This window comes from Nerophis ophidion, linkage group LG03 (genome assembly GCF_033978795.1).
Source record: "Nerophis ophidion isolate RoL-2023_Sa linkage group LG03, RoL_Noph_v1.0, whole genome shotgun sequence".
Lineage (NCBI taxonomy): Eukaryota > Metazoa > Chordata > Actinopteri > Syngnathiformes > Syngnathidae > Nerophis > Nerophis ophidion.
In genome coordinates this window covers 53,745,450-53,770,449 of record NC_084613.1, presented here as the reverse complement: position 1 = coordinate 53,770,449, position 25,000 = coordinate 53,745,450, and the positions used below count along the sequence as shown (strand labels likewise).

The window sequence follows — 25,000 nt, the reverse complement described above, 5'->3', positions numbered from 1 at the left end:
TAATCCCACTTTTGAATTCAGATAATCATGATTTAACAAAGGTTAATACTCACTTGCGTAATTTAAATTAACTTAAAAGTCTTCAATATTTGGACGCAATTTTAATATTATTGTCAGAGTGCCATTTGTAAACTTTAAAAAAAATGTTTTAGGCTACTTGAATGTTACATTTATTTGCTCAAAACAAGCTAACAGATGTATTTAAAGTCCAGTTAGGGTGCATTTTGAAAGGAAGTTTGCCAGCACGCACACCAGTCTGTGTGTCCTCAATCATCGATGCACTGACGTATCCATCGACCTGATTACTGCACTGTTATTCAGGTAACCATCCACGGTTAAGCTAAAGGAGCAAACTAAATAAAAATAAATGATTAATCTGTGTATGAACATGATTAATGCAATACTTTTTTGTGATTAATCACATGAGTTAACTCATTGTTTTTGACAGTCCTAATCTATATGAAGTACTGTACATACTGTATATATGCATTTGCATACTGTACTGTGCATGTATGCAGAGTAACAATACCATGCAACTCTTTGATGATTATTTTATAATCTTCTTTACTTGGCTTCATAGTGATAATGATACATATCTTGTAACAAAAATGTGTGCATTTGATTGCATAGTTTAAATTAACTTTACAGAGAGCACACTTTTTCTATTGCCAATTGACAATAAAATTGACAGAATGCCATCCGGCTAAAAATTATATATATATGTGTGTGTGTGTGTGTGTATACATATATGTATATATATATATATATGTGTGTGTGTATACATATATGTATGTCGGTATGTATGTAGGTATGTATATTTACTGTATATATTATAAGAATATTCATATTTACACATATAAAACAATTTAAAAAAAAAATATATATATATATATATATACATATTGGATCCGCTTTGAACTGGACTCTCGCGACTGTGTTGGATCCATTATGGATTGAACTTCCACAGTATCATTTTAGACCCTCTCGACATCCATTGCTTTCCTCCTCTCCAAGGTTCTCATAGTCATCATTGTCACCAACGTCCCCCTGGGTGTGAGTTTTCCTTGCCCTTATGTGGGCCTACCGAGGATGTCGTAGTGGTTCGTGTTGTGGTTTGTGCAGCCCTTTGAGACACTAGTGATTTAGGGCTATATAAGTAAACATTGATTGATTGATTGATTGATATATATATATATATATATATATATATATATGATTGAGCGGTAGAAAATGGATGGATGGATGATTGAGGGGTTCCCTCAATCATCAGGAGAAATCTCCTGATGATTGAGGGAACCACTCATGAAACAGTTCTGTAGAGATGAAGTAGTCTTGTGATTTTTACAATATATACATATATATATATTCCATCCATCCATTTTCTACCGCTTATTCCCTTTTGGGGTCGCGGAGGGCGCTGGCGCCTATCTCAGCTACAATCGGGCGGAAGGCGGGGTACACCCTGGACAAGTCGCCACCTCATCGCAGGGCCAACACAGATAGATAGACAACATTCACACTCACATTCACACACTAGGGCCAATTTAGTGTTGCCAATCAACCTATCCCCCAGGTGCATGTTTTTTGGAAGTGGGAAGAAGCCGGAGTACCCGGAGGGAACCCACGCATTCACGGGGAGAACATGCAAACTCCACACAGAAAGATCCCGAGCCTGGATTTGAACCCAGGACAGCAGGACCTTCGTATTGTGAGGCAGACGCACTAACTCCTCTGCCACCGTGAAGCCCATATATATATATATATATATATATATATATATATATATATATATATATATATATATATATATATATATATATATATATATATATATATATATATATATATATAAATCCATCCATCCATTTTCTACCGCTTATTCCCTTTGGGGTTGCGGGGGCGCTGGTGCCTATCTCAACAACAATCGGGCAGAAGGCGGGATACATCCTGGACGCCATATATATATATGCCGTCCAGTGTATACATATATATATATATATATATATATGTGCATGTATATATATATATATATATATATATATAATTTGGTAGTCAGCATGTCATACAGGAACATTTATACATGTTTTACTAAACTGCAAGTCATTGATTTGCTCAAAATGTGGTGACAATAAGGATATTAGGAATTAAGTGCACTTTTTGAAAGCTTTTGCATTAATACAGCAAACAAGGTACAGATTTGCACTAAAATATAATGTGTAGTAAACACACACATAAACAACTTCACATAGTGTACAATTTACTGCATATACTCCCCAGTTCGTTGTGATTACTTACAGATGTCAGATGTTTTCGGTAATCAAAACAAATTCACATTCAGCCGGTAGTTACAACTTGATGCTCTTGTGATTGTGCCTCTTCATATCATCACTGAACAGCTTGTGGTGAAATGAATGATATCTTCTTTTTTTAATAATCACATGCGTTAACGAGTTGACAGCCCTGATGTGTATATATATATATATATATATATATATATATATATATATATATATATATATATATACTGCGATTGTAGCTGAGATAGGCGCCAGCGCCCCCCGCGTCCCCGAAAGGGAATAAGCGGTAGAAAATGGATGGATCGATGTATATATATGCAACTATACAGCACTTTAGTGTAAAGTGCTGTACTGCACTCAAAGTTCTATATACAAGGTCCAATATAATGCAACATTCATGCCATACAGTATAGACCCCGAATTTACGCCTGTTTTTTTTCCCACCAGAGTCAACCGTGTTGTTTTTCACCCAATTGAAAAACGTACAGACTTATTGTCATGACCATGTCATGTTTTTGTGCCTCTTACTGGAATCAACAAGCATTCTTACCTGGAAGCAGCTTCCTGCCATCCTATGCATCCTGGGAGACACGACCTCCACAGACATGTGGCCAAATTGTAACACATAAACATTAAATCATTATGACGGTCTCCAAAAAGAAGGATTTAAAAACAAAACAAAACTCAATCAAAATGACAAAATATTGACTTACTGATGTCCAAACCTCCTTGTGTATAGTGCCCAACCAATTCTGTGACTTGGCAGCACAATCCACCATTCATGTCACGTTACGTGACGGCACTATCCAACAAGTAGGTTCAGGCAGTCGAGCTACAGCGAAAAGAAAAGGGTAAAAAACAAGGATTTCTATGTAACGAAAATCTTTTTATGGACCCCAATGGCCGTGTTATATCGAACTTTGAGTGTAGTACATTTTCAATATACAGTAGTTTGGTTGACTTAAGGAAATTCTACAAACTTGTGACAAGTGAAGAAAGTTGAACCCCACATGATCTGCATGTACCGTCTTTCATTTTGAATAAAGGAAGAGTTGTCTATTTTTATGGATCAGTTAAATGTACCAGAGCACCCCGTAATTGATTTGTCCTTTTTAATCACCATCGTTCCAAATACCGAAACCAATTACTGTATTTTCAGTAACAAAACTCTAAACGCCTCATATTATCCTATTTTATCATTACTGGCAATTTGTCCTCTCCTTTCCTTTTCTACCAAGACGCAGTTTTACCAGCAAAAAGGAAAATATGTGGAAGAGTACATTATGCGTTCTTTAAGCCGGCTGATGTCTGTGAAAGCCACAATAGCCTCAAGCTCAAGTGCCCTTTCTTTTTCCACTCAGACTAAAATTTCCCCCCTTATATTTGCTGACGCCAGATAGAACAGACAGACACACTATGAATTACCAAATTATTTACAGAGGCTCCAGACAACACTATGAATTCATTGTGATGCATCATGGAAGTCAAGGCGGCGAGGAAGACAGTTTTTCGCCACTGCTCGCCTGCCGCCTTGCCTCCATCTCCAAAAACGCGCGAGCCAAGCGTCTTTCCTGTTTACTTACCTACCAGGGGAAGTAAAATGCTCGCTCTGTGTGTCCTCACTCGTCCATATTTACTCGGACCCACACAGGAGGGACCCATTACAAGCTTTCAGGCGTAATTCAATAAAAGTTCCGATCTGCATTTAGAAAAAAATAAATGGCCCGTGAGTGGGGGGAATATTTTCTCCTCAGCTGCATTATGACAATAAACCAGTTTTCTGGTCGGAGTGGAGTGTGTGTGTGCGCGTGTGTGTGTGTGTGTGTGTGTGCGCGTGTGTGTGTTTTAGTAAGCACCTGCCGCTTACTGGAAATGACTTTGTTTACCACCACCATGTGGTTTGGATCTTTATTTCTTCAGGCTTTACAGGTTAGCAACAGCGAGCAAATAATAGGTGAAGTTAGACCTTTTTTGTGTGTTTCCAGGAGTGTAGAACGTTGTAATCGTGCGGGTGGACACAGAAGGAAGTCTTGGCTTGTAAAACTTTAGCTGAAAACATCCCAGAAGAAAAGAGGTCATTTTCATGTGTGTGTGTGCGTGTGTGTGTGTGTGTGTGTGTGTGTGCGTGTGTGTGTGTGTGTGTGTGTGTGTGTGTGTGCGTGTGTGTGCGTGTGTGTGCGTGTGTGTGTGTGTGTGTGTGTGTGTGTGTGGGTGCGTGTGTGCGTGTGTGTGTGTGTGTGTGTGTGTGTGTGTGTAACCTCACCTCAAGTGTGGAAATGTCACACATTCACACATTTTTTATTTCACACGCTACTCAATTGTTGTCAGTTGCACAATATAGGTGTTAAAGGGCAGAAGTCGTTTGACACATCTGCTGGCATACCGAGAGATGGTATTTAGTGCTCTTTGAAGAGAGCCTGATCTTGAGGAGCCGTTCCCTTACAACGGTGGTATGACAAAAATCACCGGTACTCACTTGTAATCAAAAGTGCAGTGTTGTATTTTCCTATTTTCAAACACAGTGTTACTGTTCAAATTGCGTGTAATGTTCCGGCGGCCTAAAATGATAAATATATGTGTGCAATAAACACTATGCCTTGTTTTTAATGAAAACTCGAGCCTACTACGTTACTGTATTTAAATGTTTACTATGGTGGTGCTTGGAGAGTTATTTTTTCTGGCTCCTTTTTTATATTTCCTTTTTTTCAAGTGACTAATTTTTATCAAGGAAACAATCACTGGTTGCAGTAATAAAATAAGAATATTTCAAATTCTTTAAAAACACCAATATTGACCCTACTAGGAACATTTTATTTTTGAAATATTGAGATGGATGGATTATGAATTTCAGGTAGCACGGTAGAGAATGGTTAGTGCGAGATGGTCCCTGTGTTCGATTCCCGGGATCCTATGGGTGTTTGCATGTTTTCTCATGACTGTGTGGGTTCACTCCAAAGACATGCACCTGGGGATAGGTTGATTAGCAACACTAAATTGGCCCTAGTGTGTGAATGTGAGTGTGAATGTTGTCTGTCTATCTGTGTTGGCCCTGTAATGGGGCGACTTGTTGGTGTACCCCGCCTTCCGCTACAGTGCAACTGGGATAGGCTCCAGCCCCCCGCTACCCTGAAAGGGACAAGCGGTTGAAAATGAAGGCATGATAATGAATTTCTTTTGGCTTTTGCGGTAAATGTTTCAACTTCCCCAGTCTCTGACAGCGATATCACTTCTTTTGATTTCCCTGTAGACAATTGAAACTATGCAGCCTAAATAAAATGTCCATGTAAAACAACTTTACTTTGACATTTTACCAATATCTGATAAGTATACAAATAGTACTATTTGATGTGGAAGCAGGACTCATGGACAGAGGCGTAGCAAGAATTCTGGGTCCTCATACACAAGACTCCTAAAAGTCCCCCATCCCACCCTTAACCCAACGTAGCCCTAACACACACACACACACACACACACTTGGAATGTTTACACGCACTAAAACACAAATTATTGCATGGATTTGGTTGAAAACCAGCTTATCAAAACACATCTAAAAAACATAATTAGGTTTTTATTTTTGGAATTTGTGAGTGACCCCCATAAACACCAATCATTTTTTTCGGACTGGCAAAAATGTTTATTACATAAACTTAGTAATTATGAAAAACATGGACAGTTATAAAACAAATGTGTTCATTTAAACCGCTGATGGTAACAGAAGCTAGCCAGTGGTGTTCATATTTTTTGCTTTGAAAAATGTAACTGTGAGTAAATCGCAAACAGCACCTTTGAAAAAAATTATACATCTGTCAGGTTTTCCTTTACCTCAGAGTGTAAAGTAGAAAGTAGTAACTGATTCACGTGGGATTATCATCAGTGAATGATATAATACGTCATTTTTATTATTATTATCATGTTATTATTAGTGCCTCTATTAGGAAATAGGCCTCCCAGTCTTTAAAAAAAACTTGTGACACTTCTGTTTCAAACTTCAATTGAGGGTCCTGCAACGCACCACAGTTATGTGCAATTTGTACTAACTTTCTCCAAATCTGCCAAAAATGTATTCATTGGATTTGTATCTTTTTTTTTTCTGTCTCCTCATCCTTCCTCCAAAATGTTGGTGCTGGTAAAAATGCTTAAAGGTAAGCTTTTATGATGTCTGTGTTGGGTGAAGTTTTCAAATGTTTGCCACTATCCAGGTGGAATAAAGCCTTTTTAGTTTTGATAGGGGGCGTAGGTTGTCTTTGACATGCTCACAGTATATTCATTTAGGCAACCTTATTATTGATCTTTCATGGCTATATTATTGCATATTAACATCTATGATGTATTTTTTTAATAAGTTGCCTATTTAAATGACAGAATAAATACTATATCTTCTAATTTTACAAAAGCTGATGGAATCAGTGAAACAGGGCCTGACAGGGACATCAATTTCAATAATATATTTACTGATATCTAACAATTCTACTGTCGAGAGCCATATATCAGTTAAAGTTCTTTGTTCCTCCAGACATGAAAGGTATTGTAGATTTTCTTTTCTTTTTTTTTTTTTTTTTACAAATATTGCATTGCGCTTTAACTTCAGTGTTATCAGGCCCAGAAAAAAAAATGTTGGGAATGGACTTATGCTGTTTCAAGTTGAAGAGGAGTGGTATTTTGTTTTTTTGTTTTTTTGACGACGCCTATTTAATTCATGTTAAGATCATGATATTGCGGACATGTTTGTTACTGGATACTTCCTAACACTCTTCTGCCCTGGAGACTTTGCATATGTAAGTAATATGCAACTATAATGATTGTTTGTATTGATAAATATTTTAGTTTGCAATATTGTTCGATTAAGGACACTTATTGAACATGTCTAACTTGTGTACTGTTGTGTGCGTATTTACTTTGTAGCTGCTATAGTTTCTAGTAGCCTATACCCAACTACACAGGTGTCAGACATGTGCCGCAATATCATTTAAGCCTACAAATAATGTGTGTCAATGAAGCACTTCTTTTTTACAAACTGTATTTGTCTTCTCAGTTTTGACAGAGAAATGTAATCAGATATCTTCTCAACTTTATTATTCTCTGATCAGACAACAAAGTATTTCAAGGATCGGTTATTGAAAATGATTGAGAAATACTAAAATTGTCCCTAGTGTGTGAATGTGAGTGTGAGTGTTGTCTGACTATGTGTGTTGGCCCTGCGATGAGGTGGCAACTTGTCCATGGTGTACACCGCCTTCCGCCCCAATGCAGCTGAGATAGGCTCCAGCACACCCCGCTTGTCCCTTTTGGAGAAAGAAAATGAATGGATGGATTATTGAAAATAAATATCTGCTTGACTTGCGATTTCAAAGCAAGTTATCCATCAGTTTATATGGGAGTTCATAGATGCACGCTGATATAATACAATACTTGTTTTGTTTTTTGCTGATATCAGACAGATATCAAAATACCCTAAGTTCATATAAAAGACTTGAATTGTTTGCAAATCTCACATCTCTAGTCTACCCCCAATCCTTTTGAACGCCTCGCCGCTTGGACTGCCACGTGTGTACACAAACTAAGCAAGCTCATTCACTATGAAAGTTATACAATAACATAGTGGTCCCCAACCTTTTTTGCACCACGGACCGGTTTGATGTAGGCATTATTTTCAGGGACCAGCTTCCCACTTGTGAAAAATCCACCTCGCTATAACGCTGAACTAGGTGGAGATCTGGGCTTGTTTCTTTGCAATTAAATGCTGAGGAAAATCAGCCTTTGGCTACAAGCTGTCACATTTATATTTGACAAATGCAGCTGAGATAGGTTCCAGTGCCCCCTGCCACCCGGAAAGGGACAAGCGGTAGGAAATGGATGGATGTTCATTAATGTGCATTGTATCATGTCACAAAGTTATAACAAATGGCAAGTTCCTATGAGGAGTTTTACTTTACATCTATAAACAAGCTCATTGGTGTGTCCAGTGCACAGGTGTCGAATCAGATCTGGCCCTCCACGACATTTTATAGAAATAATATAATAAAATCCCTTATATTTTCTTTCTCTACTTTCTTATTTTCTTACTAAAGGTATTAGGGTTTTTTTCTAGTTTGACACTGAAAAAAATAGTGTCCAATATTGCAACAAATATTATATTATCAAACTTTGTTGGTCAATATCCAAATAAATACTTAAATATATGCTTAGCTTATGGTTTTTAAGCAAGTTATCCATCAAATTGCACACTATAAAAATGACTAATAGATTTTACTGTAAAATTTAGGGAGTTTTTTTTACAGAATATTACTGCAAGTTGAAAAAAAAAACGACCAATGTTTGTTTTTTTACAGTACAATTCTGTCAACTGAGCTGTAAGGTTTTTGTTTTTTTAAACCCACGGTTGATGATTTTATGGTACCACATTTTATTATGGTAAAAAAACTGGCAGCTGAGTTGCCAAAATAAAATTAAACCGCCGTACTGTATTTCTATTTACAGTAATATGTTGTAAAAATAATAATTATAAAATAACACCATGTGTACACTTAGTCTGGCAACAAAGATGCCAGTTTTTTTTCTGTAAAAACATTGGTCAAATCCACAGATTTTTTTTACTCTTTGCCTAATTTTTTTGTTAATATTTAAATTCATAGGCAAAATCATGAATTATTTACTGTTACTAGCGGCCGTCTATTGGCAGCCATGACTGCGGTGTGGCCCTCAATGAAAGTTTGACACCCCTGGTCTAGTGCAGTGGTTCTCAACCTTTTTTCAGTGATGTACCCCCTGTGAACATTTTTGTAATTCAAGTACCCCCTAATCAGAGAAAAACATTTTTGTTTAAAAAAAGAGATAAATAAGTAAAATACAGCACTATGTCATCAGTTTCTGATTCATTCAATTGTATAACAGTGCAAAATATTGCTCATTTGTAGTGGTCTTTCTTGAACTATTTGGGAAAAAAGATATAACTAAAAACTTGTTGAAAAATAAACAAGTGATTCAATTATAAATAAAAATTTCTACACATAGATGTAATCATCAACTTAAAATGGGGGTATTGTAATAGAGATCCATCTGGATTCATTAACTAAATTCTAAACATTTCTTCACAAAAAAATAAATCTTTAACATCAATATTTATGGAACATGTCCACAAAAAAATCTAGCTGTCAACACTGAATATTGCATTGTTGTATTTTATTTCCACAGTTTATGAACTTAAATTCATATTTTAATGAAATATTATTCAATACATATATTTATAAAGGATTTTTGAATTGTTGCAAGTTTTCAATAAATATATCTATAAAGGGTTTTTGAATTGTTGCTATTTTTTGAATATTTAAAAAAAATCTCACGTACCCCTTGGCATACCTTCAAGTATCCCCAGGGGTACGCGTACCCCCATTTGAGAACCACTGGTCTGGTGGGAAAGACCAAAGTTAAGTCAGAGAAATTGCAGTCCTTTATAAATTATTCAATTTTTCTTTCCGGCCCGGTAGCAAACGCCTCACGGACCGGTACCGGTCCCCGGACCGTTGGTTGGGGACCACTGCTATAACACAATTAATAGCAACACGTTACTTTAATAGGACGTGTCACTTTACCCCAACGGGGCGTCTGTGCTCCACAAGCACAGCTGAGAAATCCCTTAGGCAAATAGCCCCCCAAAAAAAGTATGAAAAGAAAATCCTCCTCAAGTCCATTGTAGAAGACAGTAATGACACATGTGCACATACATCAGGGACAAAAGAGGGCTGATTGCTCTGAAGCATGCTACGGGCGCTGTTGTGTTGGTCAGGAATCCGGGTGCATTTGGCACCCCTCACCTCCCTTTGCCTGCCTCAACCTGTCCTTATGTGGCACTGGCTCTACTCTGCACACATTAACACACACTCTCTCTCTCTCTCTCTCTCTCTCTCTCTCTCACACACACACACAACTTTATCAGCTTATCAGAAAAGGAAGGCAGCGCTCTTTGCTCATGCAGTCTCATGTAGCAACTTCCGTTGATGAGAGGGGGATTTTCACACTGCTAATGTCTCCCGAGACGAATGCTGCATCTGCCTGGGGGACTAGAGAGAGTGCTGAGATCCTTTGATAATAAAAATATCCGAAAAACCCATTTCATTTTTCTGTGAAGATCCTCAATCATCGTTCACCTTCAATTAAACACAAAAAGGTGTGTGATTCTCAAAAGTCTCATGAAAAAAAAAAGTCTTATGTAAATTAGTTTTCAGTTGTGTAATGTCTGCGTGCGGCAAACATGGACTCATTTAGGCCCAGACGAGACAGCCACAAACACCAACCAAGGGTAAAAGCCACATCCTTCAGGGTCAGCCTCAAAACAAGAACTTTGATTTGGCCCACTCGAAATACCTAACGTGTGATTGGTGGCCTTGGGAAGGCTGCCGCTGCTGCGGCGGTGATGATGCACCACGGCGTTGCATGCGTGTCGAGAAAAATAAAAAAAAAGGGGAAGTTTAAGAAAGCGAGGCGGAAAGGGTAGGGTGGCAACAAGGCTGTTAGGGGGCTCAGGAGGAAGAGAAAGACAGGTGTGCACGGCTTTGCTCAACAGATGTTGAAACCTTGTTGGAACGGAAGTTTGCTCACATGCCGGTTTGAGGCAACTGCTGCCTCACATGAACAAACTTAGGATCATGTTCCACAAGCCTTTTGATTAACTCTTTTCATGCAAATCAAATCTCTACAGAAAAGCAGTATAGCAGACTATCTGCCGGGGGGCCAAAACTGGCCAAGAGTTCAGTTCATTCTAACCTTGCTAGCAAACAGACGACTGGGGCCAAACTTGTGATATACGTAATTGAGGCGTTTTCTCAAGGTTCCACTTTAAATCTTCTCCCTTTTGGCAGTTACACATTCTCGTAATGTGATTTATGTAACTGATGTGTTGCTTGTTGCCTTCACATGCAGTTAGTATTCATTTGTTCAACTTCTTTGTGTGTTCTTCAAAGTGCCATTTTAGGTCCTCCCTTTTTCATCATTTGAGTGATTCAACTGGTGGCCCGTGATTTCAGTTGACAAAATCTTGTGAGGGACTCACATTTATATAGTGAAGGGAAAAGTCCGCCCCCCCGGAAATGTGGCCCCCAAAACAATTTAGTTGACTATCCATGCAACACAGTATCGCCTTCTAATCCTATAACCATGTCTGCCACTGACTGTACAGTCCAGACATAGTTCTCATTCTAATGTGTGATTCATTTAGTCAGATTGAATTCAGGCTTGTTATCCGTCGCCTATCAAGTCCATTTATATTGCAAATACAAATATTTACACTTCGGATATACCCAGTGCAGACTTGGGCTCGGGCCAGAGCACGTATTGCCCTTTTGTCGTCCAGATAGAGTTTCAGTTTGCCCCTGAAAAAGCGCCCAGCGCTTTGCTAAAAAGACCTTGTGTTTAATTTGTCTCCCTGTAGATGGAAACATGTGTTTCTTTCTTTCAATGGCAGACAAATACACAGAAGAAGAAGACGTGAAGGAAGGAAAACACATCAAAGTCGCTGATTGCGTTAAATCACTGGCGGTCACCTCAGTGAGCAAATACTGATACAGGCTCTGTGGGGGAATGTTGGAAATGGCCCCTCTAATGCTGACAACATTGGCACGTATTGCATAGTTGTGGTACGTTCCAATGTGATCACAGTGGTGATTTTAGTGAGCTTTAGCACATTTTGGAAGACCTACTTTTAGCGCTAAATGTGGGCAAACCTGCATCAGCCTGCAAACGTCACCTGCAGAAGACTGGAGGCAATATAATATTGCGTATTTTATGTGTTTTGGTCATATCTTCATTCCCAAACATGTTATTTTTGTGCAGATTTGAAGTAATTAGCAAGAGTCAGAACCTATGTAAAAATGGGATTCCTTCTTATAAGCAGACACACCAGTGACTACATTATGGAGTGCTAAAGTATTCATATCGTCAACCCGAAAGTTTAGGCCTGTGTCATGCTCGAGGCAGGGGATACAGAAAGGAAAAAAATAAAAAGCATAGAAAAAGAAATACAAGAGAAGTATTGTATTTTGCGTCCTCTTCTACTGATGTTTTATTAACGGCATTGTACTTTGAGTTGAGTGTAATTGCGCTTGACAAAATGCTAAAAGAACATAAATAAATACTTTATTCGTCTTCAAGACATATTCATATTTCTAATAGCTTTACAAGGGTAAGAACACACAGGGACATGGCCATTTAAAAAAAAATGTCATAATAAGTTTAGAATAATCCTCATGACAGACAGACACACAAGACTATAGTGATTATATCACTTCATATTTGAAAACGAGAGAAAGGGAGTGTAATCAACTAGTATTCTATTGTTTGTCGTCTTCTACGGATGTTTTCCTAAACATAGTTTGAAGATCATGAGGAAACACAGCCCAGTCTATGGGAGAGGAGATGGAAGAGCAAGGAAGCTCGGAAACATTTATTTTTTGCTCATAATGTTAACCATATCAGTTTTGAATTATTCATGCACCAAGGTGACAAAAACATGTCATTAAGCGATCAAAATATTGGTTTACATGCCTTTATCTACACTGTCTATGAAATGGAAAATGGGCTCCTGTTCCGTAGATGACATCCCAACAAGGAGCATGGAAAAGGGGTGTTCTAATTACTCTCTAATTAGTTATCTACTGATTACTCAAAAACTAATGGATATTTGGGGAATTCATTTTCAGGGGTAAAGAATACAAAAATCTGGATGTTTTGAGTCCTTTAATTGTGCTTGATGTCCATGTGTCTTCAACCACATCACGTTTTTAACACAGCTTATCTCCAACTGCAGAATTGTACACAACAAGGGAAGCCATTTGCCGCCAAGATAAAGCACTATCAGGAAATATAACACTCAAAAAACAAAGCGAGTGTGGCAACAGCACACCCATTTCTTCAAAACACATCTCAGTACATCGTTAATACATCAAGACGTTTTATATCAAGCTTTTTATTTGCTCTTCATAGACTTCCATAATGCTTTCAGGCGATTCAGAAAAGAGGCTAGTAAATCTAGAGCATCCATTTCAGCATCGGGCGTCGCTGTTTAGGCCTCATGTGTGCACTGGCCCCTGTCTCCCAGCTCTATCTTGTGGTTATGATATCATAGCGAGAAAAACAGGGCATTCTTTCCTAAGTGCACCCTGACACATAAAATATTCATCCCACCACACAAACCCTACTGAAATGGGGCTGCAGTGGAGCGCCGGCACCCCTCAGCATGGGCCCGGACCCTGCAGAGTACAAGTCAAACAACCAGAGGTGCTGCTGGAATCGCGGGGGTCAACAAGCCAACGAGACAGTATTGACGTGCTTAAATGGAGGATACAGGTGCACAACAAAGGTTGTGCTCTTTTTCAGACAATCTGAAACTTTTCATGCTTGGGTTGACATTTTAACCTTGTTAGCAAACATAGAATACTGGTGTCACAACTTGTGATTGACATAGCCAAGGTGTTCCTCTAGACCAGGGGTGTCAAATTCAAATACAGAGTGGGCCAAAATTTTAAACTGAACAAAGCCGCGGGCCAAGGTTGAACAAATTAACCTTTTAATAGGGACCCAAACAAGTTTTGCATCGAATATTGAACAAGCGAGACTTATATAACTTTATAGTGGCGTGCAAAATCGAGTTTCAAATAATACTAACAATTTAAAAATAGCAATGGCATATCAAATAAAATTTAAATAGAAATTGAATGCCTCTTTTCTATTTGCAGCCTTCTCAGGTAAATATCAAAATAAACTTTTCCCACAGGCTAATAATACATTTTTATATTGTAGCGTCCAGCAAGAGGTGGTACTGCAAGGGGTTCTGTGTATTTGTTCTGTTGTGTTTATGTTGTGTTACAGTGCGGATGTTATCCCGAAATTTGCTTGTCATTCTCGTTTAGTGTTGGTTCACAGTGTGGCGCATATTTGTAACAGTCTTTAAGTTATTTATACGGCCACCCTCAGTGTGACCTGTATGGCTGTTGACCAAGCTTGCATTGCATTAGCTTGTGTGTGTGTAAAAGCCACATATATCATGTGACTAGGCCGGCACGCTGTTTCTACGTAGGAAAAGCGGACGTGACGAAAGGTTTTAGAGGACGCTTGAGGCAGTGCCTTTAAGGCACGCCCCCAATATTGTTGTCCAGGTGGGAATCGGAAGAAATTTGGGAGAATAGTTGCCCCCTGTGGTTTTCGTGTGGGGCACTGAAATTTGGGAGTCTCCTTGGAAAATCGGGGGAGTTTTAGCAAGTATGAGTATTAGCGGTGAATGCGGTGTTACAGCGACATCACTGCCGCTGTATAATACCGGCGGGCCAGCTCTAATGTTAATTTTATACTGCCTCAAGGGCCAAATGAAAACACACACGGCGGGCCAGAGTTTGACACCCATGCTCTTGACAGTTCCAGCGTTGGCCTTAACACACTTTTTGTGTCTTTTTGCGCATTGAAATCAGAAAGGATTCGAAATTCCGGATCGTCCCCCGTATGTGTTTTTCTTTTTTTCTTTTTTTTACAGGTTTTCACTTGTTTACAGTATTTTCAGGAGTATAATGTTGAACTCACCCACTTCAATGCTTTTGAAGCGTTGGAAGGGATAATAATTGTCTTAAATCGAAGATATCAAGAAACGCTGTAATTCTTTATGAATATAGCAAATTAAATTACCTAGTTGCTTTTGAACTTCACATGTTCAAGTGAATGAAGGGCATTGTTACTCAACAGCCATACATGTTACACTAAGGGTGGCCGTATAAACATTGCCAACACAGTCATAAACATGTGCCATATTGTGAAACGAAACTAAACAACAATGACAAACACATTTCAGGAGAAAATTTGCACTGCAACACAACATAAACACAACAGAACAAATACCCAGAATTCCCAGCAGTACCAACTCTTCCGAAACACTAAACTATTTCATTTGGTACAGAGTGTAATTGTAAATGTGACCAGTAGATGGCAGTCAAACATATGAGATAAGTCCCAAAGAAAATAATACCAACATTTTAAATGTTCCATTGAAAAAATTGAACTTTACACACAGCACTCAAAATCTATCAACATGTTTTAGTAGTAAATATTTTAGTTCCATTTCTAATATAAAGTAGTGTAAAGTTCTTACTTATATCTGTCAGTATACTCGCCATGAAAGCGCTAAAACAGTGGGTTTACATTATTCACCCAAGCAATTATAGTTATTAGAGTTACGGTCGGACGGTTTTTCACGAGACACATTTCTGGTGTGGTTCTTTCCTGATGAGGGACCCCAAAAATGTACTGTGGGACCCCATTTTTATGACTTGATAGGTTCCCTGGGATCCCATTTTGAAGATTCCTAGCGCCAACAGCCTTTAAGTGCTTTCTTTTTTGGCAGCTACAGATTTTGTTGCGGTGATGTTGATTTATGTAACTAAGGTCGTTGCAGCTTCTTTCCTTTAGATGCAGCCAGTAGGGATTTGTTCAACAAGTGGTGTTCCTCAAGGTTCCATTGTAGGTCCTCTCTTTTTCAGCTTTTGGACTATTCACATGGAGTTCAGTTAGAAAAACTTCATCATAGAGATGATCTTTGACTAGCTTTTTTGCAGAAGGTCCTTAAATACAGTAGAGCATTCCTTTAACTGACAAATTAAATAGACCAAAATGACCACTGTAGAGGACGCTAGTTTTTCGGGAGATAAAAAATAAAAATAATAGTAAAGGAAGAAGTCTTTAGCTTTCTGGAAATGTGGCGCCCAAAACAATTTAGTTGAAAATCCCTGCTGCAGTGTGAGTGCGCTGCCTTCCACGTTGAAGGATTCGGGACACAGAAGTGACGAGGTGGGCGAGAGAGTTTCCGCAACTATTTGAGAAGGCGAGAGAGAACGTTTAACGCTCCCTCCCGCTTGTTTAGTGGTGTTAACAGTGTCTGTGGACCCCGTGTTAATGAGCTCTGGGCGTTATTCTAATGAAGCCCTCAAAAATAACCCCCTCACCCTGCGACGACCTTCCACTGGAAGCCTCCTTGAAGTGTCTGTGCTTGCGGCCAGCTTGGATGATCACTCAAGAGTCACGCAATTCCTCTTGCGGCATCTGCAAAACTGTCCAATTATATTTTTTTTTTTCAAGCAGTGAGCGTCGGGATGTGTCATTTCCCTGACTTGAGCCGCTTGAAGTGGTGTAAATCTCTTAATAACTACACAAGGACACATATTGGGGTTATATTTGGTGTGTTCCCCCCGTCAGCCCTCAGACCAGACAATAACCTCAGTGTGGGTGAGCGACGGTGTGCAGAAGTGTGTGAGAAAGAGTAAAGGAGAAAAGACAAAAAATTCCAGCTTTCATGCCTTCAACCAAGCTTGAAAGCAAAGAGAAAATGTTGACTCTATGGACAAATGTAATTATTTATTCAACCAGTTTGTCCCTGAAACTTCATCGTACCAAAGCTATTTGGACAATTTTATGCTTCAAACGTTTCCGTTACAGCAGCAAAGTACATGAAGTCATTGTTGGGCGAGTTTGACTTCCATGCAAAAACCCCTACAGTAAACATTTGTGTTTTGGATATCAGGACTATTTATTTACCCCCAAACAAATTAGAGCAAAAACAAATGTCCAATGCAGAGGATGCTAGTGTCTTGCGCAAAAGAGCTATTTTTCGTACCAAAATGTTCGACTGTGGCAAACGAAATGGAGCGACAATAAATATCCACAGCTGGGGACGCTTGCGTTTTGCGTAGTAGGGCTAATTTGTTTCCATATTTGTAGCAAATGTCCACTGCAGTGGATGCTGGTGTTTTGCATGACAGATATTTTTTCACCCAAAATGTGTATTTAGGACAAAAGAAATACACAAACAAAAAGTGTCCACTTCAGTGGACGCTTGTGTTTTGCGCAAAAAGGCTATTTCTTCCCTAAATGTTTCACTGTGACGAAAAAAATGAACTAAAATAAATATCCACAGCAGAGGATGTGTTTTGCATAACCGGGCTATATTTTCCCACAAATTGTAACGCTGACAAAATAGATAGAACAACAACAAAGTTGTTCAATCAATAAATTATCTATCTGTCTATCTATCTATCTAACAAATGTTCACTGCTTATGTTTTGCATAATCGGGCTAATTTATTTCCCAAAATGTGTAGCCCTGACTAAATGAGTAGACAAAAATAAATCCAGTTCAGAAGACGCTTGTTTTTTGTGTAAAAGGGCTATTTTTTCCTAAAATGTGTAACTCCAACCAAAAAAATAGGTCAAAGACAACTGTCCACTGCAGTGGACGCTTGTGTTTTGTGTAAAAGGGCAATATTTTTTTTGCAATTTGTAAGTCTGACAAAATTAAAAAAACAAAAACAAATGGTCACTGCAGAGGATGCTTATGGTTTGTGTATTAGGGCTAATTTGTTCCCAGAATTTGTAACCATGACACAAGAAATAGACCAAAAACAAATGTCCACTACAGAGGACGCTGGTTCACTGTAAGATATACATACTGCAAAGTATTTCCAGAAGTTGTTATAGCTCCTGCAGAACTCTTTCCTTTTTATTTTCCTTCTACTTGCATCCATGATGTGTTTTAGGGAGTGTGTTCACAGCATGTTCCAAGGCACAGGGTAGGAGGTGGAATCACATCCCAAAAAACAAACAGAACTGCTGTGTCTACTCAGACAGATGAGTCATTAGTGAGTCTATCTTTTACACGCACATGCAGTTACACACACGCACACACACACACACACACACACACACACACACACTTTGTTGTTGAAGTGTTTGGGGACTGAAAAGAATCATAGTTTTCATCTCTTCACTTCAGATACTGTTATCTCAGCACACACACTCGTGTAGCCTGTGTGTGTGTGTTTGTGGGTGTGTGTTGGCGTGTGTTGTGGGGAAGGGGGTGTGACAGAGTTAGACATTTCTATATTGCTGGATGGAGGGGAAGCAGTGGGCACTACCAAATGGACAGAGCGGTAAACGAAAGGAAACTTTACCCATGGGTTAGCCTCCAAGTGAAGATATATTGCCCATGGGTCAGTGGAGAGAAAGGACGGGCAAAATCCATATTGGTCCGTCTGCCTTGCCCCCTTTATATAGTGATAAAATATTCAAATCCAGCCATTACTTCACATTAGGGTAGTCTGCAGAGATGCCAAGGAGAAAACCACAGAATGTATACATGCGAGTTCACACACACAGTTTTGGTGCATTGATAGTTACATTAAAATCTCTTCCTCCCATTAGAGGGACTAAACCTCATCCGGACTCGGACATTTAAAGTGTGTCCACATAAATGTAAAGTGTGTGGTGTGTGTACATGTCAGCGGACATGTGAGAGTCTACATAGAAGCCATGATAAGAGTTTTATTTATTGTTCTTATACAAAGAGGCTATGTAAAGATGAAGAAGGTGCTAATAAATGACAAAATACTGATGACTGCAGCTGCTCTATCTGGGCGTATCCTTTTGACTAAGTGCTGTGTCAGTCAAACCTGAGCGTATGTGCTTTGTCTGAGGATTGAGGGAAAACAGCATTCCGCAAGTAATTATTTCCAAGCACTTTTTTTGCTGCTGTTATCAAGGGGTGACGAGGCAGCAGGTGCAGCTTGGGTATCATGTATTTCAAGGTCTGCCGGCAATGTGAATAATATTTTTGTGCTGGGAGGGTGAAAACACGATGACATTGTTTGACTTTGTATGAACTACACAACTGTCCTCAAACATGCACACACAAGAGCATTTTAACGTAAATATAAAGGAAAGAACACGTTTTGAATTGTTACCCATGTCTTTCAGGGCACAGAGTGAAGATGGAGGATTCTCAGAAGCAATTTTCGGAAAGGCTGTCAGAGATCGAACGCTACCAGCGGACCATGAGAATAGGTCCAGTCAACAATAATCCTCGGACTCTTCCTCAAAGCCACCTCAGCACAACACCAGGTAGGCCCCACTGCAGTCAAACTGACACAAAAACTGACGTTATGGTTCAACGGATCTGTGTCAGCTATGTAAATAGTGTAACATTGCAAACAAATTCAACACAGTTGTATGACACGGTCAGTCAGCAAGGTGACGCTTTAGCTGATGTGACAGCCTAATGACCTAATGAGAGGATCGCGTCACTTAAGTGAATAAGGAGCGCAATCAATTTAGCGTGTCTTTCTTCATGACACAATATGCTGATCGTCAAAATACCCACAATACTGGGAGGAGAAAATGCAAATTGAAGTGTTTTGCACGCGCGGGGTGATTTATCAAGACTATAACTAATGCGGGATCTGTTTTGCATCTATATTTAGTACATCTAGAAAGGACGTGCAAACTGGCAGTTGCAAAGAAATATCTGTGAGAAAGGAGGCAATTGTCCTGCAGCTCTGTGCTACGTTTCCTTGTCAACATATATGAACCGTCAAATATTAGACATATTTTCTATCAGCAACATCATTTTATAATTGTATAGCTGCCGGATAACTTACAGTAAGGGGCTGATTAAAACAAATTCAATTAATGTGTTTTGGTGTGTGCTAAGCAAACATTTTTTTGACAAAGTAATTTTTTCGTCAACACTGTATTTGAAAAAACACTGCAACTTCCATGTTCTTGCATCTGGAGCCCTTTTTTGGCACTCTAGAAAAGTGGGTTTCATTGTAAATGACCTGCAGGACTGCTTCTAAAATGCAGATAAAAAGTGGTACATGTCTGCTGCTTGTTAGAAAACATAACAGAATGCCACAGGTAGGAGCATGATAACATGAATGTGCAGTACATGATTATCGCCACGGTACAAGCGGCTTAGTACACATTACAAACGCTACATAAATACCACTTTTGCACTTATCGACAATTGTACACGCAGTCTTAGTAGATGACACGGAACATGCCCACTAATATAAATGTTATAGTTTGCACACACTGTTTAGCGCGTGGTATTTGGATCCCATGTGCAATTATGTTATTTTCACGGACAATATGAAACAATTTGCAAAATACTGAATTCAAATCTGTGGAAAAATTTGATACCATTTTGGATCAGACACCGAGGCAGTCCGACTGAGTGCTGCTTGAGTGATTGTTTGTGCTTAGTATTTGAGCCGGCCAAGTCGTCTCGTCATGTGCAACAATCCATCCATCTATCCATTTTCTACCGCTTGTCTCGTTCAGGGTCGCGGGGGGTCGCTGGAGCCTGTCTCAGCTGCATTCAGGCGGAAGGGGGCGTACACCCTGAACAAGTCACCACCTCATCACAGGGCCAACACAGATAGACAGACAACATTCACACTCACATTCACACACTAGGGCCAATTTAGTGTTGCCAATCAAACTATCCCCAGGTGCATGTTTTTTGGCGGTGGGAGGAAGCCGGAGTACCCAGAGGGAACCCACGCAGTCACAGGGAGAACATGCAAACTCTACACAGAAAGATCCCGAGCCCGGGATTGGACCGAGGACAACTCAGGACCTTCGTATTGTGAGGCACGTGCACTAACCCCTGTTCCACCATGCTGCCCATGTGCAACAATGGTATTGAAAATAAAAATTATTTTACGTGAATCGATAACAGGTAGTACGAATAGAATTTGGTCCGTGCCTTTGAAAGTAACAAATCCCAATGCTCCCTAACGTCTTGTGCTGGACAATGGGTTAACAGTTTGGACTTTTAGCGTCGTAGGTAGCGCTGCTCAACTCCTATTCGGAGGGTATGTGTGGCTATGGAGTTGAGGCCGTGTTACTTTCTAAGCAAGGGAAAGCACAGTAGTTTTCTTGGTATGCAGCTGACATAAGTGACAAAGTGAAGTTAGACATGCAGCAGAACATAAAAAGCATTCATCCTCCATCTGCACATCAGTAAAAATGAAGTTTGTTTTGTACCCCAAATATGGAAACGTCGGTTGTCATATTAGCCCGGTCCCCATATGGCTTGTGTCGGTGTATCTGAGGTTCTACAGCACGTAGCGTGTCGGTGCTGCCAACCCCAACTTGGCGTGGGTGCTGAAGCTGGACCTCCCCACTCCACACACGACAGCCTCAAGAATGTAACAGCAGTCCGCTACCTTGGCAATCACGTCACTCTCAGACTGGCTGAAAACAACGGGGTGTGTGCAAGGGGGCAGTGGGGTTGACGGGCAGACTTAGTTGGTGCGATGTGTGCATACACTGTCAACAGCTGCGTGGGTGATGCTGGAAGTGAAGATGAGTGTTCGGTCTCTGTCATATGTCAGAGGATTTTTAACAGGATGCCATGTCTGGACTCCAGCAGACTAAACACACACCGTTTGCTCTCCTCCTCCCACCCACTCTTTAGTTCTCATGCTGGCTAATGAATCTCATTACCTTTGTATCAGCATGTTGCTGTGTACAGTGGCGCTTGTGTGGGAGCGCGGGGCCGTGTGTGGGCGGAGTCCTATCAGTGCGTATCACAAGTGTGCGGCCTTGTGCTCAGCTTCGCACTGACTCACCAGCATGGACCTACAGTATCTACCAGCTGACCACCAGTGAAACAGAGACTTTTATGCAGCTCCCACAAGTACCCGGACGCATTGTTGATATTAATCCACATCCTTTGCACAGCCTGTACCGTACAGACAACATGAAAACAGCTAGTAACTTGATATGATGACGATAAACAGTACGGAGAGGTTATCATATTATGGTTATCACCCTTCCCGGAGGTGCCATTGTGTGACATACAGCTTGAAAACATCTTGGCCTTTACAAATTGTATAGGATGATTGTGATATCCCTACTTACCACTGAACTGAACCGTTTTATTTTTCAAAATAATTCAACATTTATTTGTATTGTCACGGACTAAAATCTGATTAAAATGTCAGTTGTTGACAAACATTTCACTTTTAGAGCCTTTTCTCAAAGAGGACTTTTTTGCAAATAGTAGTCCTTCTTCATATTGAACATGTGTGCCCTCTAAATAGGAAAAAAAATACTGTATTGCGACTAATTTATGGATTTTTCTTCGTAAATGACGATAATGTTTTGTATTTAAAAAACAGTTTGCATAAAACACAGACAGAGACACTGAAAGGGTGTTTGTGTTTGTGCTATGGCGCCATTTGTCGGATGAATTTGTTCACTGCCGGTGCTGAGGGTTGAACGTCTAGTATTTCCTTCTCCTTGAACTGGAGGTACAAGTGCCGTTCCGCCTACTAGTCGTCCATAGCCTCTTTACCCGTTTGGATTCTTCATTCATCAATGTTTGTAAGTTTTACAATATGTCTAAAACAATTCACACTTACTAAACTGTCACATGTGTTATAGTAGTGTTTTCATGCGTATTTGTACATGCTATCGTAACATAATCAATTTAGCGTCATTAACATTAGCTAATTTGCTATAACATTTACAAGCCTTTGGTATTTTTTAACTTACAATGGCTATCTTTTCGTATTATTAAAGCTTCCCAAATTACTCAGTAAACTTTCCAAGATGTCACCGTGGAGTCATTGAGTCCGTTTAGCTGATTGGAGAGCTAGCTTCTGTAGCTAGCATGATGATGACTTCTGTTTTGTTTGATTTGATATTTATTTCTACAGGCAATGACAAACAATGCAGATAAACGCAACCACTTAAAGGGCGATAGATACTGTACACCTTTGGGTGGCACACATGCTCCCAAGCAATGGTTTGTTCAAAGAATCACAAAGTCTTTAAACGTCACAGTCACTTGTTTTTGCCCACTGTCATCCACAAGTTGCGGACATTGTCCTTGTATGTTTTATGTTTAAAAAGTGTTTGTCCATCTTAAACATTCATTTATGATTCAACATATTTATGGCCGCACGTTAAGAGCATTTGTGAACTGTTGCAAGTGACCTGTAGCGGTAATTTTTGATGATAAATAAGAGCCGATGAGTGAGTATCTCTGTCAATAAATTTGACAATATGTTCTGAACTGCCTTACACAAGAAAGCTTATATCAATAAATAAATGCATTTAAAAAAGAAAGAAATTGTGTGTACAGTGGAACCTCGACTTACAAACTTAATTGGTTCTTGAGCATGGTTCACAAACCGAAAAGTTTGTACAGTGAAGCAGAGTTCCCCATAAGAATCAATGTAAACATAAAAAATTGGTTTAAGCCTCGACAAAAGTCCCTATTTTAGTTTTTTTTTAAATTGCACACCTTGAAGACACTATGTGTGATGTATGATTATTTATACATATATTTATCAAATCCACATAACAAGGGGTTAAAGGCTTAACAATCTATTTTTAATCCAAACAACACAACAACATTACAGAGAATTTATATCACAACACATACACAAAAGTGTCATTGGTGAATTCCAAAACCAACATGTTGCTACAACACAAAAAACAGATACAGGAAAATCATTCTATGTAGCGTCTGCAAACAATTGTGGCATCGTTAAGAGTTTCACATAGATGAACGAGCAGTGGCTTTACGAAGTCGCCGCTAGCGTTAACACAAACTAGAACTGTGAGGCGATCCTCAATCTTCTTGTGTCCCGGTAGTGCTCTCTCCTTCGCTATAATAAAGGTCCACTATGGCAGATTTTTCGGTCTCCTCACAATTAAAGACTTGCTGCGGAACAAACCCCCTTTGCTGATAAAATCCTTGAACTGAAGGTGCCACAAGCTAACTAGCTAAAACACAAGCTCAAAGCGGTTGTCTGGCAACCTGAAGCTTTCAGCGAGACTGTGACAGTTTGGACACATTTAAAGCATTTCTGATCCCACAAAGTGACCTCTAAGACGGGCTGACACAGCTCTGATCGGCGCAAGTTACGACAATTGTGGAAATAAACTCGTCAGAGGTGCTCGTCGCCGTCGAAGCTCTTTGTTCACAGGATGCAAACAGGTTGTGACGTCGTGGGTCCCGCCTCTTCAAAATTACTGCGCCTGCATGTACAGGAAGGCATGCTTTAAAGGCCTACTGAAACCCACTACTACCCACCACGCAGTCTGATAGTTTATATATCAATGATGAAATATTAACTTTGCAACACATGCCAATACGGCCTTTTTAGTTTACTAAATTGCAATTTTAAATTTCCCTGGAGTTTTGTCTTGAAAACGTTGTGTAATGATGACGTGTACGCAAGATGTCACAGGTTTTAAGGAAATATGAGCGCTGCGCACACACACAGCTAAAAGTCGTCTGCTTTAACGGCATGATTACACAATATTTTAGAGATCTGTGTTGCTGAATCTTTTGCAATTTGTTCACTTAATATTGGAGAAGTCAAAGTAAAAAGATGGAGTTGGGAAGCTTTAGCCTTTAGCCACACAAACACACGGTTATTCCTTGTTTAAAATTCCTGGAGGTGAAACTTTTCTATGGATCAGACCGCGGTCAAGCGAACATGAATCACGGCGGAATGTCAACCAGCAGGTTTCGGTGAGAAAATTGTCGTAAAAAGTCGCTTTTTACCGGATATCAGCTGAGCTTGTGCCGGCCATAGCTGCCGTCGACTCCCATGAAACACGGCGCGTCAAGACACTCGTGGACACACCTCCGAATATCAGGTACTATTAAACTCACTAAAACACTAGCAACACAATAGAAATTTAAGGGATTTCCCATAATTATCCTAGTAAATGTGTCTAAAAACATGAGAATCCGTCTGCAATCACGTTTTTTTTTTTTTTACTTTTTTTTTTTTTTTTTCTAGTCCGTCGCTATCAATATCCCCAAACACGAATCTTTCATCCTCGCTCAAAATAATGGGGAAATTGTCGTTT

General features: G+C 39.5%; 1 protein-coding gene across 2 annotated transcripts in view; it reads left to right on the top strand.

The window, feature by feature from the left end:
• runx3 (RUNX family transcription factor 3) overlaps positions 1-25,000 on the top strand; it is a 116,788-nt gene that overhangs the window by 63,890 nt on the left and 27,898 nt on the right. For both annotated transcript variants that reach the window (XM_061895628.1, XM_061895627.1), the window contains exon 6: positions 19,076-19,219. In XM_061895628.1, the coding sequence (XP_061751612.1) occupies positions 19,076-19,219 (144 nt within the window). The remainder of the gene's footprint in view (positions 1-19,075; positions 19,220-25,000) is intronic.